This window comes from Leopardus geoffroyi, chromosome A1, assembly GCF_018350155.1.
Source record: "Leopardus geoffroyi isolate Oge1 chromosome A1, O.geoffroyi_Oge1_pat1.0, whole genome shotgun sequence".
In the NCBI taxonomy this organism is placed as follows: Eukaryota; Metazoa; Chordata; class Mammalia; order Carnivora; family Felidae; genus Leopardus; species Leopardus geoffroyi.
This window is the reverse complement of record NC_059326.1, coordinates 190,060,855-190,078,570: the sequence shown is the minus strand read 5'-3', so window position 1 is coordinate 190,078,570 and position 17,716 is coordinate 190,060,855. Positions and strand designations below refer to the sequence as shown.

The 17,716-nt window shown below is 42.6% G+C and overlaps 2 protein-coding genes across 8 annotated transcripts in view; both read left to right on the top strand.

Moving 5' to 3' along the window:
• THG1L (tRNA-histidine guanylyltransferase 1 like) overlaps window positions 1-1,495 on the top strand; it is a 28,151-nt gene extending 26,656 nt beyond the window's left edge. For all 6 annotated transcript variants that reach the window (XM_045503525.1, XM_045503506.1, XM_045503495.1 and 3 more), the window contains one exon: window positions 38-1,495. In XM_045503525.1, coding sequence (XP_045359481.1) covers window positions 38-199 — 162 coding nt within the window. In that variant the 3' untranslated portion in view covers window positions 200-1,495. The remainder of the gene's footprint in view (window positions 1-37) is intronic.
• Window positions 1,496-3,495: 2,000 nt separating this feature from the next.
• On the top strand, window positions 3,496-12,779 carry LSM11 (LSM11, U7 small nuclear RNA associated). Of its 2 annotated transcripts, XM_045503478.1 has the most exons (4): window positions 3,497-3,980; window positions 9,246-9,385; window positions 11,767-11,850; window positions 12,315-12,779. In XM_045503478.1, the coding sequence occupies exons 1-4, from the start codon at window positions 3,536-3,538 to the stop codon at window positions 12,723-12,725; spliced, it is 1,080 nt and encodes a 359-aa protein (XP_045359434.1). In that variant the 5' UTR covers window positions 3,497-3,535; the 3' UTR covers window positions 12,726-12,779. The 2 variants fall into 2 exon arrangements, with proteins under 2 accessions (XP_045359440.1, XP_045359434.1); XM_045503484.1 differs by lacking the exon at window positions 11,767-11,850 and having other exon boundaries at window positions 3,496-3,980.
• Window positions 12,780-17,716: the final 4,937 nt, after the last annotated feature.

Genomic DNA, 17,716 nt, shown 5'->3' with positions numbered 1-17,716 from the left:
CAATTAACAGTGTTAATATGTTGACTTTTATCTGTAGGTGGGTGAAGTCACAACAAAAGAAGTCAAGCTGCCAGCAGAAATAGAAGGAAAAAAGATGGCGGTGACTCGGACCAGGATTAAGCCAGTGCCTTTATATTGCGATATTATTGGGGATGCTTTCTGGAAGGAACATCCAGAGATCCTAGATGAAGACAGCTGATCCTTTGCTTTTCAGTCCTGGCATGCTTAACCATGCAAGACCCCTAAGTTTCCTGGCAGCAGGTGGCCCTAGGATCCTTACTACCAAGAACAGTGTGCCAGGAATAACATGACTGATTGGAAAGGCACCAGGAAAAGAAGGGATGTATGCGGGTGGTTATCTTGTTCTGCTTTAAGTAGAACATTTTTTTTGCAGTATTGGAACGTGGTTCCTTCTGTAGAAGTGCATTTTAAAAAAAAAATTGTGGTCCTATTTTTATAAAGCAAGAACTACTTTATGCCTTGCAGAATGAATCATTTTTACATTGTGGCATAAATCTTATAAAAACGTGTCCAGCTCTTTCCACCTATGGTAGATGATGAACCCAAACTTTACTCTCAGCCACCTGTTCTTAACTACAGAATCCACTGACCTTTAAAGCCACCTTTCTTACCCGTGTACTTTGACCTGGAGATAAGTAATGGGTTGATGGCTGCAGATGCCTCTGAATTCAGGAATTCCAGGGAGAATGAGTGCTTTGTGCCAGTTACCAAGTTGGCACCTTTGGCTGAACAAATGAGTAGTAGTTTGGATGTCTTTATATGAATATTCCATAGATTGATTTTGTGGAGTTGTCAGCATGATCGTCGTCTTGCCAGGGGTATTTCCAAGGCCACTTAACCTCTTTCTAAAAAGAAAAGGAATTATGTGTATATATGAAAGAAAGAAAATGTGTGAGAATGAATGAACAAGAAGGGAGAAGCATTTACTCCATTTTTTCTAGATACTTCAGTTTTAAAAGTCCCCTTCCTATTGGATTCCTGAAAAGGATTCTCAGGTAGCCTCTATGTAATCAGAACACTGGCATTTGAATTAGCACTTCCCTTGGGGTCACAAGTGGCAGGTGCCAGAGGACACCTAATAGTTCCTGCTGCAGACGGGGGAGGAAGAGCGGAGGACAGCAGCAGTAATTTCGAGAACCACCACTAGCGAGGGGTCCCCCTCAAGTGGGGGTAGGTGGTGAGAGAACTCCCATTGCCTGCTGTTCTGGTTTCATATTTCAGAGGAAAATTATTTGGCTCTAGTAGGAATTAAGAGGCAGTCTACATTTTAGAGCCTGGTCTTGCATCACAGACTTCACAGCCACGAAGAAAATGTATTTTTGAAGGCAACGGCTGGTCTCATCCTCCGCTAATTGATACTCCATCTGTTGGAATCATTTTTTTCCCTTCATGTACTCACTGCACAGGAAGAAATATGGTGCATGTTTGGTAATTGATAAAAATCTCTGAGAAAATAAAGGTTTCAACTCCCTTGGCCTATGTTTCCACTTATTTTTCTCATACAAATACAGTGTATGAATCCAACTTTTGTATATATGTCTTTACATAAGCCAGGATAAACATACCTTCATCACCGTGGTGGTTCACAGACTTCTACATACAAAAATTTACTTGGAATGCTTGTTTTACATTCCTCTTCCGGCACGCCCGATGAAGATTTGAGGTTTGCTTATCTGATTTTTAACCCCAAAGGCCTCTGATGCCTATGGTGGGTGATCTGTGGCACTTTGGGCTGTAAGGCCGTCGGTATCCTGTGATAGGTGAAGTCAGGCAATAAGGTAATGTAGCTCTGGACTGGCGAATGTAACAATGGTACGTGATAAGTGGACATTAAAGTACAAACTTTCAGGACAAAACCACCCAAAGAAATGTGCTTTCTGTGGGTGCTATGTGATACAAAGGCTCAATTTTGTCATAAGATAGAGGGACAAGCATTTGTTGAATTAGCAGCAGTTTACAGCTTTGTTTTTTGTTCTCAGAAGTTTTGAGCAAAGGTATGTATGTTTCATACTCTTGCCATAACTTAACCTGTAGCGATGGTGTTTCTTTGTTGCCACACGTATTTGTTCCAGCATATATTTCACAGTTGTATGTGAATTTTCATTGTGTTCTCTAAGGTAAAGAATGCATTCTCTTGGGCTTTGCATAGCTTAAGGAAACGTTAAGACATACACAAAAAGAACTAGTATAGAATTGACACTAGTTGATAGTTTGGTAGGGAAGTGGCAATTAGGAAAGTGATTTGTGTGGCTTGTAGGTAACTGGAAACACCTTGGCTGTGCTGGATGAGAGGGTAATACCTGGCGTTGTGTGTAGACTATCGCTTTATTTTATTTTTTAAATATTTTGAAAGAGCAAGCATGAGTGGGGGAGGTGTAGAGAGAAAATCCCAAGCAGGCTCTGTGCTAACAGCAGGACTTGGTCTCACTGTGAGATCATGACCTGAGTGGAAATCAAGATTTGACACTTAACCCACTGAGCCACCCGGGCGCCCCTAGACTATCATTTAATAGCAAAAAGCAAAAATGTTTTTGCTGAACAGAAGCTATAAAAACTGAAGCTTGCTGGAGGGGTTTGGGGTGGGGGGTGGGCTAAATGGGCAAGGGGCATGAAGGAGGACACTTGTTGGGATGAGCACTGGGTGTTATACATAAGTCATGACTCACTAAATTCTATTCCTGAAATCATTATTACACTATATGTTAACCAACTTGGATGTAAATTAAAAGTAACAAAATAAGTACAGCTGGGTCTTGGAAATCTTCCATCTTCCTTTCCTCCAAGAGCTGGATCCTGGTTTCCTCCACTTGCCTAAGGGATGCTTAGAAAATCTATGATGTAATGAATTTTCTTTAATACTAAGGTCTCTCAGGTGTTAGTGTAAATTACTTTTTGCATAGGGTTTAGGAAATGGAGGACCGGGATCCATCCATCCTTCACAGCTTCGTTGTCCACTTAACCAGCACCAGCTAGGATAAAGCATTTATATGCTCTCTATGCAGTATCTCTTCATTCTTAGGACAATTCTGTGGGTTAGGTACTATTTCTATTACATTTCAGGTGAGAACGTAAAGACCCAAAGAAGCTAAATAATTTGAGTCCAGGTAGGCTAGCCCCCAGTAAAATTTAGCATGCAAAACGGGACTCTGATTGCCCTCTTCCAGCCTCTTCCCACCAGCTCAAGCTACGAATATACTACAGTTCCAGAGAGCAGACAAACGCCTAGCGAAGCTTGTTAAAATGCTGGTTCCAGGATCCACCCCCGGGGAATCTGGAGTATTGACAAACATCCTAAGTGATAATGATATAAATGGGGAAACACTGCATTCAAGCAGATTAACCTGTTACCCGAGCGCCCAGGCGGAGGCCGGCTGCTCGGCGCCGAGAGCGGACTGATGCTGCCTCCCGGTGGCCGCGCCGGCTCAGTGCAACCCCAAGCCGCGGCTGCGCAGTGCCGCCCTCTGGCGGCCCCGCTCCTTCTTCCCATCGGCCTCGGCTTGCGGGCCTTTCAAACATGGAGGAGCGGGAGCGGGGGGCGAGGTCGGCTCGCGCCGGGAGCCCCGCGCGCCCGCCCAGCCCGCGGCTGGATGTCAGCTCTGACAGCTTCGACCCGCTGCTGGCCCTGTACGCGCCCCGCCTGCCGCCCATACCCTACCCAAACGCGCCCTGCTTCAACAACCTGGCCGAGTACGAGAGCTTCCTCAGGACCGGGGTCCGGGGCGGCGGGCGCGGGCGGGCGCGGGGCGCGGCCGCGGGCTCAGGGGTGCCCGCCGCCTCTGCCGGGCCCTCGGCTAGAACCCGTCGCCGCCTGGACGCCCCGGCCCCAGACCCCGAGCGCATCCAGCGCCTCCGTCGCCTCATGGTGGCCAAAGAGGAAGGGGACGGGGCCGCCGGGACACGCCGGCGGGGTCCGGGTCGGAGCAGGAAGGCGCCGCGCAACGTGCTCACGCGAATGCCCTGTGAGTCCGGCGGGCGCGGGCGGGGCGGGGCGGGGGCCGGGGGCCAGGCCTGCTGCCCGGAAGGTGGCGGCCGAGGGGGCGTTAGCAGGGTGCTAGGGGCTTGGTGCGGGTCTGCGCGCCTGAGGGAGAGGGTCTTGATGAAGGTTGCAGAGATCATCCGCGGCCGCGAGGAGGTTCTCCTTGAATAATGTGGGGAAGGGGGGGCGTGGGGAAGGAAGGTCTTCTGGAGTACCGACGGGTGAGGGAGAGCGGTGGGGGCAGAGTGGGAAGGCTGTAGAGGTAACAAGGAGGGGCTCTAACGGGGTCCATGCAAGTGGCTGCAGAGGTGATGCGGAGCCCGCAACGAGGGGCTACGACCACGAGGGTGATGGGCGTCTGGAAAGGTGGTGGGGCCTGGAAAGCGGACATCACCGGGAGGAGCTGCACGCCACAGCCAGAGGGGAGGGGCACAGCCAATTTTAAGGAAAGGAGAGTGGTCAGTGGGCCTGGTGATGACGGGATGGAGTGTGAGGAGATCTGTCCCTGCAGTTAGAACAGGGGACATAATTTCATAACCCCTGCACACTAAGTGACGCTCCTCCTGGGGTCGTAGGAGAAGGGCTGTGCGGTCTTGAAACACGAATGTTCGCGTTCCCAAGTCACAAGTGCTGGAATGCAGCAGGCACCAGTGCCACTAAAATACAGACACTGTTTCACCGCCACCCTGCCAGGATGGGTGCAGGACTGGGTCTGTCAGTCTCCTGTTACCATATGCGCAAGTTATTTTAAGTTCTGAAGCTGTGAATGGCACAAGGGAATCTCTTGGAGCCTAATAGATCCTTGGAGATCTGTAAACAGCAAGGCTGCTAATGTGTGAGTTAGGTCTTCCACCAGTGGAATGAAAACAAGCCAGGGTTATGTCTTCTGTCATCTGGCAAGCAGTTCTCACATCTGCCAGGGAAGACAATGACCTAGTTAGCCATTCAAAGCATCTGTATCCTGATAGCTAAATTGTAACATTTTTAAATCACTGGCTTTGGAGTGGAAGGTTGTGTTAAGCAAGTTGTTTCATTCCTAGAAATGTGTTTGTAAAGAGAGAAACATCCTGAAAAGCTGTGTGCTGTTAGCTGGGTCTTGGTCAGATCATTTACTGTGACAGTGCTAGAGCATTCTTGGCCAAGCCAGGGTGCACCCCAGCCTGCTTCCCCAACGATAACACAAAGACAGAGTGTGCATGTAGCTAAAATAAGCGTAGCTGGGGACCTTGTTTTGCCACTATCAGATCTTTGAAATGCTCTCCAACTCTCAGATTATAACATTTATTTCCGTTTTGCCAGTTGTGGCTTTGCTACTGATATTGTCAAAGAAAAGACATACTTCTGTATGGCGAGTGGTTTTGGCTTTACCTACGGAGTACTCTGTTATATTAGTATGACAGAGCATGAAAACCAGCTTTGTTGGCTTTCCACAATTAAATATGTGCCTGCAATCAAGATCTCAGAATGTGCCATAGGCACTGAAAATTTTTATCACTCCACTGGAAACGGTTGGGTGTACATGATAGAGATGGGTAGACGTGACAAAGAACTGATGAGCTTCAGAAAGCAAGAAAAGTACAGAAGTGTGGGTAAGATTAAGTTTATTCAGACAGAGTTCCTATAAAAGGTTGTCTTCAGGTCTTGAAGTTAATTTAAAGAAGGGCATGGTTAGGGATGACAGTAATTATTTAAAAGTTAGGCTATTGAAGTATAATTTGTATGCGGCAAAATTCACCATTTTAAAGTGAGTTTTGACAAATATGTAGTCATGAAATCACCATCACAATAAGGATACAGAACAAATCCATCATCCCAAACAGTCCCTCTTTAAGTCAGGAGATAATTTTATTGTTGCTAATTATGGCTACAGTTATTTAGTGGGCGAGTGCTGTGCAGTTTGCGAAGCCCTGTAGATGCTTCGTATCTTACTTTACCCTTAGATACTACTTTTTAAGTGAGGCTTGTTGAGCATCACTGCTTGCCCAAGATTACATAGCTAGTTAGCTTGCAACTCAGTTTGTCCAACTCCAGGGCCTATGTGCCAGGGCCATCATGCTAATCTCAAGTGAGGGAACAGGGGAGTACATTCTCATGTTTCTCTGCTTACTTCTTTTGGTGGGTGGAGAGTACCACATAAGTGAGGCAGACGGTGTGTGTCTAGAACAATGAGAACGGAATCTGGGTCCACAGAAGGATGTATTAAAACATTTTGAAGACCAAAGAGTTTCTCTCTGACTTTGTTATGATAGATAGTGGGGACCATGGTGTATATTCTTAAGTAAACACTTTTAGGGCAATGTTTCTCATAGTTTAATTTCTAGTAGTAAAATGTATTTGGTGGGGGATGGTGTATAGACCACAGATGCAGGGGTTCGACTGCTGGCTTTTTTAGTTTCGAACATGAACACTAGCTCCTCCACTTTCTAGCTGTTTTACGGAGGCAAGTCACTTAAACTCTTTGGGGCCTCAGTTAGCTAATCCATTCAAAGCATTTACCACAGTAGTACATGGGGAAATTCTCAGTGATTGTTAAATGTCCCTGTGATTGTTGTAGGTTGTTGTGGTGGTTATTATTGTTTTAGGCTGTCATAATTAAAAGCTCCAGGGCAGGATGTATGTATAACCTACCTGAATTGGGTGTTGACTCAGCTGTTTACTACTTAAGTAACCTTGAAAAACTAATTCAAATGAACATTTCTGAGCCTCGTTTTCCTCATCTAGAAAGTAGGGCAAAATAATAGTGCCTGCGTGTTAAAGTTGTGAGGATTAAATAACATACATAAAGTTAACCTTACCCCAGGGCCTGGCTCATAGGGAGCGCTCAGTAATTGGTGATGATGATGGCTAGGGAGGATGGGAATGAGGGGACCTCGGAGGCTGTTGTAGTGAACCAACCATCCCATAAGACTCTGGGCTGTACTGGTTGTGGGAAGAGAAAGGAAAGGACAGGTCATACTTATTGAGAATCCATTGTCTGAGCCTAGTGTGGCCACAAGTAGGGAGAAGAATAGAGTTTAAAATGACTGGGATTTAGGGGCGCCTGGGTGGCTCAGTCGGTTAAGCGTCCGACTTCGCCTCAAGTCATGATCGTACAGCTTGTGGGTTCGAGCCCCTTGTCGGGCTCTGGGCTGACAGCTCAGAGCCTGGAGCCTGCTTCGGATTTTATGTCTCCCTCTCTCTCTCTCTGCCTCTCCCTAGCTCTCACTGTCTCTCTCAAAAATAAGTAAACATTAAAAAAAAAAAAAAAAAAAAACTTAAAAAAAATGACTGGGACTTAGAAGGTTGAGGCCTAAGAATAGTAGCAATGGAGAAGGAGATCTGGAAGAATAACTTCAAAGATAAGGCATATATATCTTTTTGTTGTTGTATTAAATTTTAGAAGCTTGGTTCATATTTGGAGTTTGTTAGAGAGACTGCTGGAAAGAGATTCAGAGTGTGCGTTCCGATTCAGAATTTTTGCCTTGGTAGTTTGCTCTGATAGGTGGTGCTAGTGATGTATTTTTTATCACACAGGAGTGAAGTGCTCCCTGGAATTATACCTTATGAATAAATCTTTGGAAGAAAAAAAAATCAAGGGAAGAGTACAGATATGAGAGTTGAAAGACCTGAGTTTGTCATTTGTTTAGCTAGAATAAGAAACTGTTGTTAAGATATGTGCTTGTCTTTTTTCTCTTATGTGGGGGTTCAGGGGTAAAAGTCATACCTCTCTATTTTTTTACAAGTTAGGAAAAGAGTGGTCTTTCCACTGTTTGTGGAAACACATATGGGGACGGGGGAAGCAGTGAATGTGTATGGGCAAAGAAACTAACCCAGGTTTCTAAAATATTGAATTATAGAGACTTATTCTCGAATGAATCTAGAAGTTAACTAGTCTAACCTCATTTTATACATGAGGAAAGTCAGACTTGTAGAGAAAAAGTTACTCAAACATTCAAAGAATTTTAAAATATTGCTACAGGTAAGGTAGATGATGAAGGCCAGACCAAAACTCTCACATTCCTTTCCAGAGCCTCTGTTTCTGCCACATTGCCTTCAACTGTGCCTTCTTGCTGAATCTTCAATCTGACATAAGCTCCTACTTCTCCTTGGCTAGGTCACTTTCTTCAGAGTATTTTCTTTTATTAATTTATCACTACCATGATGTATAAGCTGACCCATGAGTGAGGGATAAAGAGGTCAGGAGTAACCAGCTTAGTTATCCAAACTGAAGGGCAGGACTCTTGTTCTCTTTCATACTACTAGAAACAAAACAGAGATTTTGTGTTTACTATTGATGGCAAGAATCAATCTCCAAAGAATTATGCCTTGCAAACTTGGGAGGGAAAGACAAAGACTATGTGTGAGTGTGAGTGTAAGTGTGTGATTGGACATGTGGTTTTCTTTTGGGAGGTTTTATATATATCGTATAGCCATCATATTGTGAAGGCTAAGTTAACGTGAAGTAATAAAAACAAAATTCATCCCTCTTCACAAGCCCTGAGAAAGAGAATCCATCATCATAAAGGCTGCAATTTATAGTCCCATCATTCTTCCCATGAATCGTCATTCTCTTTTTACATGATGCTTATCTGCAATGTCCTATGAGCCTAATGCCCAGCAGGTGCCTTTCTGTCAACAAGGCTTGGAATGAAACCAGGTCTCTTCCATCTAGTGTAAAGATGGTGTCCATTGGAACACTAGTGGCTCCAGAGAGCTTGTCCATGGAGTATCTCAGATGGGAGCCAAAAGTCCATTCTCTCGTTAGAGGACTGCACGTGTTTAAGGGCAGATGTGTTATATGGTTTGTTTCCTTTAAACATATGAACAAGATTTTTGGTTTTTTGAAGAGTCAAGCTGGATATGTGGTTCATGAGAATTATCTTTTAAAAAGTTGTCTTAACCAGGCACAGAACTGAGAAGAATTTTGCTGCTGATGTGTACATTTAATGTGGGTCCCCCCCCCAAATGTTTTTAAATAATGATGCATCTTAGAATCAATGACATCATAGAACATGGGATATACAATTAGTGAAACATTCGGGTGACAGCCATATGTATGTTTTATCCTCATCCTGGTGGAATCTTGTCTTACTTCAGTGTGTTGCCCATACTAACCATGCTGCCCATTGGGCCTTCTCATTTCCATAGTGAGGTTGCCACTGCACCATGTTGCCTGGTGTTGCTGGAGATGGTTGGCTGGTCTTGGTTGCTAATTCTGAGAATGAAGGCAGATGTTTACATTATGCTGTCTGCTCTTGTCTTGTTTCAGTGCACGAAGGCAGCCCTCTGGGTGAGCTCCATCGTTGTATCCGGGAGGGGGTGAAGGTGAACGTTCACATTCGCACTTTCAAGGGTCTTCGTGGCGTCTGTACAGGCTTCCTCGTCGCATTTGACAAGTTCTGGAATATGGTAATTAAGCCTTTCTCAAAGGGCTGGAGAGCTCCTAAGGATTAAATCTTTTATATGTCTAAATGACCTGAGTAATTTTATTTAGGAAAACCTATAAAATGACTTCCTAGAAGAACTAGAATTTTTGCATTCTCTTGATCAACAATAAAAAAAGTTCTTAATACTGCTTCCTTTTCTTTAAGGCATTGGCTTTCAGCCAAGGCAATTAAAAAAAAATTTTTTTTAATGCTTATTTATTTTTGAGAGAGAGATAGTGTGAGTGGGGGAGGGGCAGAGAGAGGGGTACAGAGACCTGAAGTGGGCTCTGTGCTGACAGCAGAGAGCCCGACACAGGCCTCAAACCCACAAACCATGAGATCATGACCTGAGCCAAAGTCAGATGCTTAACCGACTGAGCCACCGAGGCGTCCCTCAAGCAGGGCAGTTTTGCCCTTCTTTCCCTCCTAGGGACATTTGGCACTGTCTGGGTACGTTTTTTTAATTGTCACAACCATGGCATGGAGTATTACTGGTATCTAATGGGTAGCAGCCAGAGGTACTGCAGCACATCCTACAATACAAAAAATAGCCCCCCAGCAGCAAACCATTCTCTGGTCCCAAATGTCATTTGTGCTTAAGGAATAATGATTTATTTTATCTGTTTAGTAATTCTATATCAATTTCCTACTAACCATTCTTTCATTCATTTCAAAATATTTATTGATTTTCCACTTTGGCTGGTACTTTACCACAGTGCTAGGTACAGAAATTTCAGAAAGGAACTTTCACTTTATAGCATTTGGGAAGATAGATAAAGATAGAGGGGAAGCAGACATACTAATAAGCAAGGCACTTTGCATGGTGTTTCCTTATGGAGTACATGCGCCCCCACACTCCTAGAGGCTTACTGTCTGTTTACCAGACATTCGTAGGAGGGAAGAGATAGATTATGGCACAATTATACTATGAGACAAGCAATTAAAATAGGAACCACCAGGCTTTTCATATGGTCTTCTATCTCTAACTTTTCTTTTTCCTGTGTTTTATCTTCCTCCATGCATTCTCCTGGATGAGTATAATAGTTGCTGACTATTTATTAAGTACTTCCTATTTGCTGTACAGTATACTAAGGATTTATAATATAGTATCTCAGTGAACAAGGTCTGTTACTGTTCCATTTTACAAATGAAGAAATTGAGGCTAGAGATATTGAATGATTGGCCCAGATCACACTGTTAGTAAGTGGAAGTACTAGAACGTTGTCCCAGGTCTTTCTGACTCCTAACACCATCTTTTCAACCACTGTGGAATCAGAAGACCTGGATTTGAATCCTAGCTTTACCACTTGGTAGCTCTGTGACTCTGAGCAAGATGGTTTCTCTGAGGCCACTTTTCTTATCTCTAAAATGTAGGAAAAACTACTTTACTATTATAATTTCACCTTTGAAGGAAAAGTTTTTAAGAGAACATCTTTGATGACAGGCATGATAATAATACCGTCAGCTTATATTTGTAAGGTGAGTCACACTTTTCAAACTGAATTCTCATACCTGAGCTCATTTGGCCCTACATAGCTGTCCTCTGAGGTCCATCTCTCAAAGACAGGAATTCCCCAACAGTTCTGTATGGAACCCTGGTTAATACCTGTTCATTGCTGTCGTAAGACCTAAATCTGATGAGGGAAAAGAAGCAGTAGAATAGTGTTTCTCAAAGTATGATCTAAGGGCATCCTACATCAGAATCATGGAATTTCTGGTTAAAACAGAAAATTCCTTGGCTTCATCCCAGACCTACTAAATCAGAATATCTAGGAAGTGGCCTTGGATTTATATTTTAATAAGCCTCTTAGATACATATGCACACTGAAATTTAAAAACCTCTACCATGCATTTGTAAAGGCCCCTTACCATAGAAGAAACCTATCTTATATGGTGGTAGCAGCTTGGAAATCTTACTCGGAGGGCTCCAGGTATTACCGTTTTCTCCTGCCCAAGAGCTCAGTCACTTGTTAAGTTTAGTTCTGCTAAGTTAGATGTTTATTCTCCTTTTTATTTATTTTTTTAAAACTTATGTTCCACCCGTAGGAGGATTTTTTTTTAATTTTTTCTTCTTAACGTTTATTTATTATTGAGAGACAAAGAGAGACAGAGCATGAGCATGGGAGGGGCCACAGAATCTGAAGCAGGCTCCAGGCTCTGAGCTGTCAGCACAGAGCCCAATGCGGGCTTCAAACTCACAAACGGCGAGATCATGACCTGAGCCAAAGTCGGACGCTCAACCGACTGAGCCACCCAGGCACCCCAATGTTTATTCTCCTTTTTAAAATGTTTTTTCTAGAAGCTGTAAAAATAATATTTTTAATTCTGCCTTATCTTTTTTTTCCCTTTGGGCTGTTTCTCTAGGCACTTACCGATGTGGATGAGACCTACCGAAAACCTGTTCTAGGCAAAGCGTATGAACGGGATTCTTCATTGACTCTTACTAGGGTAGGCAGTTTACCCTGGCTTCCTGAGTACCCAGCATGCTTTCAATCTTAGATATTGAGATCACTGAGCCCGGTGACCAGGTTTTCTTGGGGAGAGAGCTCAGTTGCTGTCCACTCTGTATGCCCGGACCAGGGTCTTCATTAGTCTCTTCTCACGCATTCATCTAATCACAAATGAGTCTTTGCTTCTGGCCTGCACGTTATTTGAGCAGCAAGTTACCTCTTATAAGCCTTAAAAGTCTTTCCATTTTATACCACAGAAAAAAGCAGGTGCCTTTTCTCTTGACGTATTTATTGATTTACCCGAATTATGGCTAAACACAGAAAAACTCACTGCTTTTTAAAAATTACAAAGTGAGAAGTCCATAAAACCTAATTCATGAATATGGTGTATTTTCTGTATATTCAGAGAAGGATGTTGACGGCTAAAGAGAAGGCTGATATTTATCATTACTTTCCTTCTAGCTATTTGATCGCCTAAAACTTCAAGATTCCTCCAAAAAGGACGCAGATTCCAAGTCTGCAGTTGAAGATTCCACTCTGTCCAGATACTCCCAGACATCCACTTGGAAGGTAGCTTCGGTGTGGGGAAGAGGAGACACTGACCGGGGCTCACGCAGGCGTTCCCGCTCCGTCCCTTCTTCCCTGCAGGCATCTGCAAGGGAGGAGTCCAGGTCAGAGATGTCAGGGAGGACTACACGGACAGAAGGGTCAAGTGCAGGAGGTACCTTTTCCAGGGCTACCACCCTTTCCAGGGGTCAGCCCCGTAAGAAAAAGCGAAAGCCCAAAGTGGATTACCAGCAGGTATTCACTCGACACATAAATCAGATTTTCATTCGAGGCGAGAATGTCCTGCTGGTTCATCTTGCACAGTGACCAGCTTGGCATCTCTTGAGCTTTGGTTCTTAGAAATAAAATGCATGAACCGCTGCTATGCTGTATCCTAGTATCCCAGTGAAACTCTGAGTTGGAATGATTCCCTCTGGTCCTGCATGTGCAGAGCATAGAGCCAGGCTTGGGCCCTCTGGAAGATGAGCTCCCTCAAGCGGACACAGGCCTTAGGAAGGTGGGGGTTTGCGTTAATATCAAGGCAAAAGCTGTACAGAGGAAATACGCATCCAGTTTGGTGTCATGGTTGACTTTAGACACTCAAACCAAATATCAGATCTTCCATTTGAATTAGGAGTCATGGTATGAATTAAATTCATCCCACAGACACTATAAGGATGGGAATAAAAAAACACCTCAAAAAATGCTCTCATTTCTAAAAGCTAGTGCCCTGAGTACTCATGAATTTGATTCTAAGAGTAGTAACATAAATTGCCCTGTAGCCCTGCACCCACAACTTGTAACTGACCTTTGAATTTTGCTCTACACCATTCTCTCTCTTTATCAAGAAATGTAATTTATTACCTTTGAATATCTGCAAAACTAAGAAAAAAAGCCACTAACTTATGTAAACTTTGGATAGTTGGTATGCTTAGAGCAGCCAACAATGAATACTCTGTTGTTATCCCTCTCCTTAGTATGTAAAGGGATATGGGAATTCATCAGTCTTCCCCACTTACCAGAGGTAGCTTCTGAGAATGGCATGCCACATGGGACTATATGATGCTCATGAGGTGGCTTCTTGGCCTTTTCTCTCACTTGTGTGGCATGGTGTAGTGCATGTACCCACTGTATTGCCCTTCTGTATGTAGTGTGAACTGTCCTGTGAGCTTTATGGCAGGAGATTGTGACCTACATATCTGGCTTCAAAGAGTTCTGCATGGACTCAGTAATATATATGCATCACATGGTTGGGAGCTTCCTTTCTGGGGAGGGCTGGCCCGTGTAGACTAACTTTCAGAATGGTTTTTCCACGAAGTAGGAGTGATAGTTTTATTTCCTCAAGTCACGCCAACGAGGTTCTTACAAAGTACAGTGGGTGGCATCTATAAGGAACACTTTACTTACTGCCTGGCTTGAGTAATGGGAACACTGTAGTACTCTCTAATACTTCTACTTGAATCATATTATATGCTTTTTCAATCACCAGTACAGAATAGGCTACATCTTGACGCAGACTGTTAGGCAATATTGATTTTTTGTTTTGTTAGTTTATATTTGGTTTTATTTTATATAACTTACATTCAAAGTGAGAATAAGAAGTAGCTAACTAGTTAAAATGCTTGAAAAAAAATTCCCTGCTGCATTTTTTTGTGTAACTTAGATAAGCCTTCTGAGAAGCAGGGTGAATAATGTTTAGGGAGTTAGGGCACCTGGTCCTTCTGCTAGCTGGGCCACTGGGCCAATGAAAGGAGAGCAGACTTAACCCCTCTGTGCCTCAGTTTTTCCCATCAGACACCTACCTCACCGGGGCACTGAGACAGAGAATTTTAGGAAGGCATTTTAAAGTCTCTAAACATGTTTAAGTGCCATGAGTAATTTTTACTAACTATATTTCATAGCTCGATAAGAGTTCTATGTCTTATGAGCAAGGTAGGTGCTACATAAGAAAGTCATCTCTGTGGCTGTTGTAATTTTGAACTTGTCATCAGAAGGCAGCGATATCTTCAGGAACTATTTTCCATATTCCATTCCTTTCTCCTAAAGGACAATGGAAGTTCTCAGAAGAATATCCTCAGTAAAAGAAGAGTAACATTTCTTTGCTGCTTCCCCCACAAATGCCAGCCCCAATCCTTTTCTGATCATCAGAAAAAATTCCCCTGAACTTTTCAAGAGGTTTATGTGATAGTACCAAAGGGAGATGCACATCTAAAAATGACACATCCCCAAAGGGGAATTTGTGGAAGATGCTTCGTTTCGTTTACTTGTTTTTATTTTAAGATGCATTTTAAATATACTCTTTAGAGCCAGATCAGATGCAGTAAGCATTTAGAGAGGTTCCATGTTACAAAGTCAAGCAATTGTCTTTGGAATCTGCTAATCTAAATTATCTTCTAAATAGTATGTCTAATAAAATCTCAGTTCCCCAATTAATAGTTATCTTGTTTAATCATCAGGCACCCCTGCCTCTGCATCTTTACCAGTCTCTCCTGTTAGATGTCCTCATCTGTCTACCCTTCTGTCCTCAGCTAGAAGCTGCAATAGATACCAGGTTTTCCCAGTAAAGTAAAAGTTTGGTATCAAAAGGAATATATCACTTTGCATTCATTCTAGTGCCTGACTAAATCTAACGTGATTTGTTTTAAACACATGCTGAGTTTTCATGTTTGTATATAATTTTCATATATCCAGATAAGGATTGGTTTACTGCTTTTCTGTCCAACATAATAATTCTGGCTCTGAAAATAATTTTAAATCCATGTTATCAGTCTAATGTGCCCATTGGCCCCCATTTATCGGTTCAGTTTTGGACAGTGATTCACATTTAGTAAATGTGCTGTATTGTATAAAGCATGCCAGTGTTTTATAGGGAAGTCATTTTTTTTGAATTACTGCCTTTTCTTTATTATTGTAGAAATATTTCAAAAGGAAAAAAAAATTGGTCCTAAGAATGTATGTGCTGCTCAAAATATGTCATCATCTAGGACATTATAATAAGTTGCTATGAAAATAACTGAAGTCTTCCTCAGGAGAAAGAAAGAAAAAGAGAAAGTAACAGCCAGAATGGTAGAGTTCTGGAGGCCCCCACGAGCTTACCTATGTTGCAGAAATGCAGCAAAATCTGGTTTCTAGTATTCTCCAGGGATTTGGGCTTAGGACAGTTTGTAGGAATAGTACTTATTTTTGAACATCCAACTTAGGTTCTTCAAAGTAATCTCTAGACATGGGAATCCGTTCCGAAGACAGTTTATGGGACACATCTCTTCTCCAGAGCACCAGATTTGTTAGATAACAAGGCATCAAGCAATGGAACATGGGTTTCACACCCAGAATGATTTCATGTGCTGTTCTTCATACATAGAGGTGATTCTGTGGTTCTACAACCAGGAGAACGTGCGTTTTAGGTTGTTGGTGCTAGTACTTGGGAAGCGTTTATGCTTCATTTCAGAGACTATCTTATGATGGTGGGTCATTTGTGTGATGGTTAGCCAGTGTTAGCAGTGTCTAAGACAGATGGCTTTAGACCATTTGGTACCTTGCTGTCTGTGCATGGTGCATATGAAGTTAGAAAGCCTAGAAACCATTAGCATTAAAGTCTAGGTGCATCAGAATCCTTGGTTTGAGCTGTTACTGGATCAGAAGGGACTTGATTTATCCTTGTGGTAAAAAGTCCAGGAGTACCTTAAGAGGTTGTGAAGACATGAACTATGGGCTCTCTTTACTCCTCAGAAGCCTCACAGAAATCTAGTTATACCACTTTACCCCTTGGGAGAAAAACAGAAACCTGACTTGATGCAGAGGAGTTTTTTGGATTTCTTTTTGCACTATCCTCATAGCTGCTGACATGGGCAAAATCATGAAATAGAATTGATTCTGTAAATTTTCTCTAATTTTTGCCTTTAGGAATAATTAAAATTATTCAAAGACAGCTGTCTGTCACTGGTGCTGCCCCAAAACTTTCCCATCTTTTATGTATTTTTTATGAATGAAATAGTCGCTGTGGGAAGTCCAAGGTTCACGTAAGAGTATCATGGCATAAATATAATGGTTTAGCAACTGTTTTAATTTTTCTTTTCCTGTGCCAGATATAGAATACAGTCAATCCCTTTCCAGTAGCTTCTGTTCATCAGCCTATGTTTTCCTGGGCAGTAACTCCCAGAAGGCTTTTCTTAGCGATTATAAAGGAAGAAAATCTTATCTGGGCTTATGTTGCAAAGGTGGGTGGTCTGTCACTACTTTCTGGCAAATTGAGTTGATGGATTTTGTATAAGCCTTTGGGATGCCTGTCACAGTTTCCTGGGCTCTGAGGAAGTGTTGCGCTTTTTTTACTTTCAGTGTTTTGAGTATTTTTCAAATGTTTGTAAGTTCTCTTGCGCCCCTCTAATAAAAATGAAAGCTATCTGTCAAGGAATGGCTTTGCATGGTTCAGAGATCTAGGGGAAAAGAAATAAGTACACCTGAGACCTTCAGTTGGTCTTTTATTTATTTAGAATAAAAAGTAGTTTGATAAGCTACCAGAGTTAGTGTTGCTTTAAAAACACTCTCTGAAAAGATGGCAACTGTCCCTCAGGAAAGCTATAAAAGCTATTCCCAATACATTGCAATTGCTTTTGATTTTTACTCCTTTGGAGCAAATGTCTGATGTTATGTCTGATGTCATGTTTCTAGAGCTGTGGGGGAAAAATGTCTAAACAATTTTAGGGGGTATTATTTAAATGATTATCTGGCTGAATTATGTGTGAGCTAGGTTCTAGGGCAGCTGTCCAGTTCTTTTTCTGTTGTCCTGACACTAACACAGATAGCTAGCGATGTCTTGAAAAGTGATCTGCTTATTTCATACTGACATCTAAAGACATTAGCCTTCTGTTTCGCAACCCTGGGGATACCCCTCTGCACCGTGACTTATTAATGTGTTTTTTAGGCAAGGCTAAACCTGGTGACCCTCTGTATTTATAGTTTCACTATTCATATATAAGCTGCTAAAAGAAAAACCATAACTTCTCATCTTGTCTTGAAATTACTCCTAATTGTGAAGTTCACCTAAATTCTTCACGTTTATGGAGGATTGCTGCTAGTAACGTCAGTTTGCAGTGTTCTGCTGTAGGTATGTGTCACATGGGAGTCTGGAAACTGTAATAAATATGATTGTGTTAATGTACTGACTGCTTTTTCTCTGCTGATTTTGAGGGGCGGTGGAGGGGAGGAGGCAGGGGAGTCTATTACCAGGTGACGATACTGACCTAGAAAGTGAAAGCATCCCAAGCCATCTCATTGTTGTAACCTTGTGCCTTTTCTTCACCAAAGCACACATATCTACG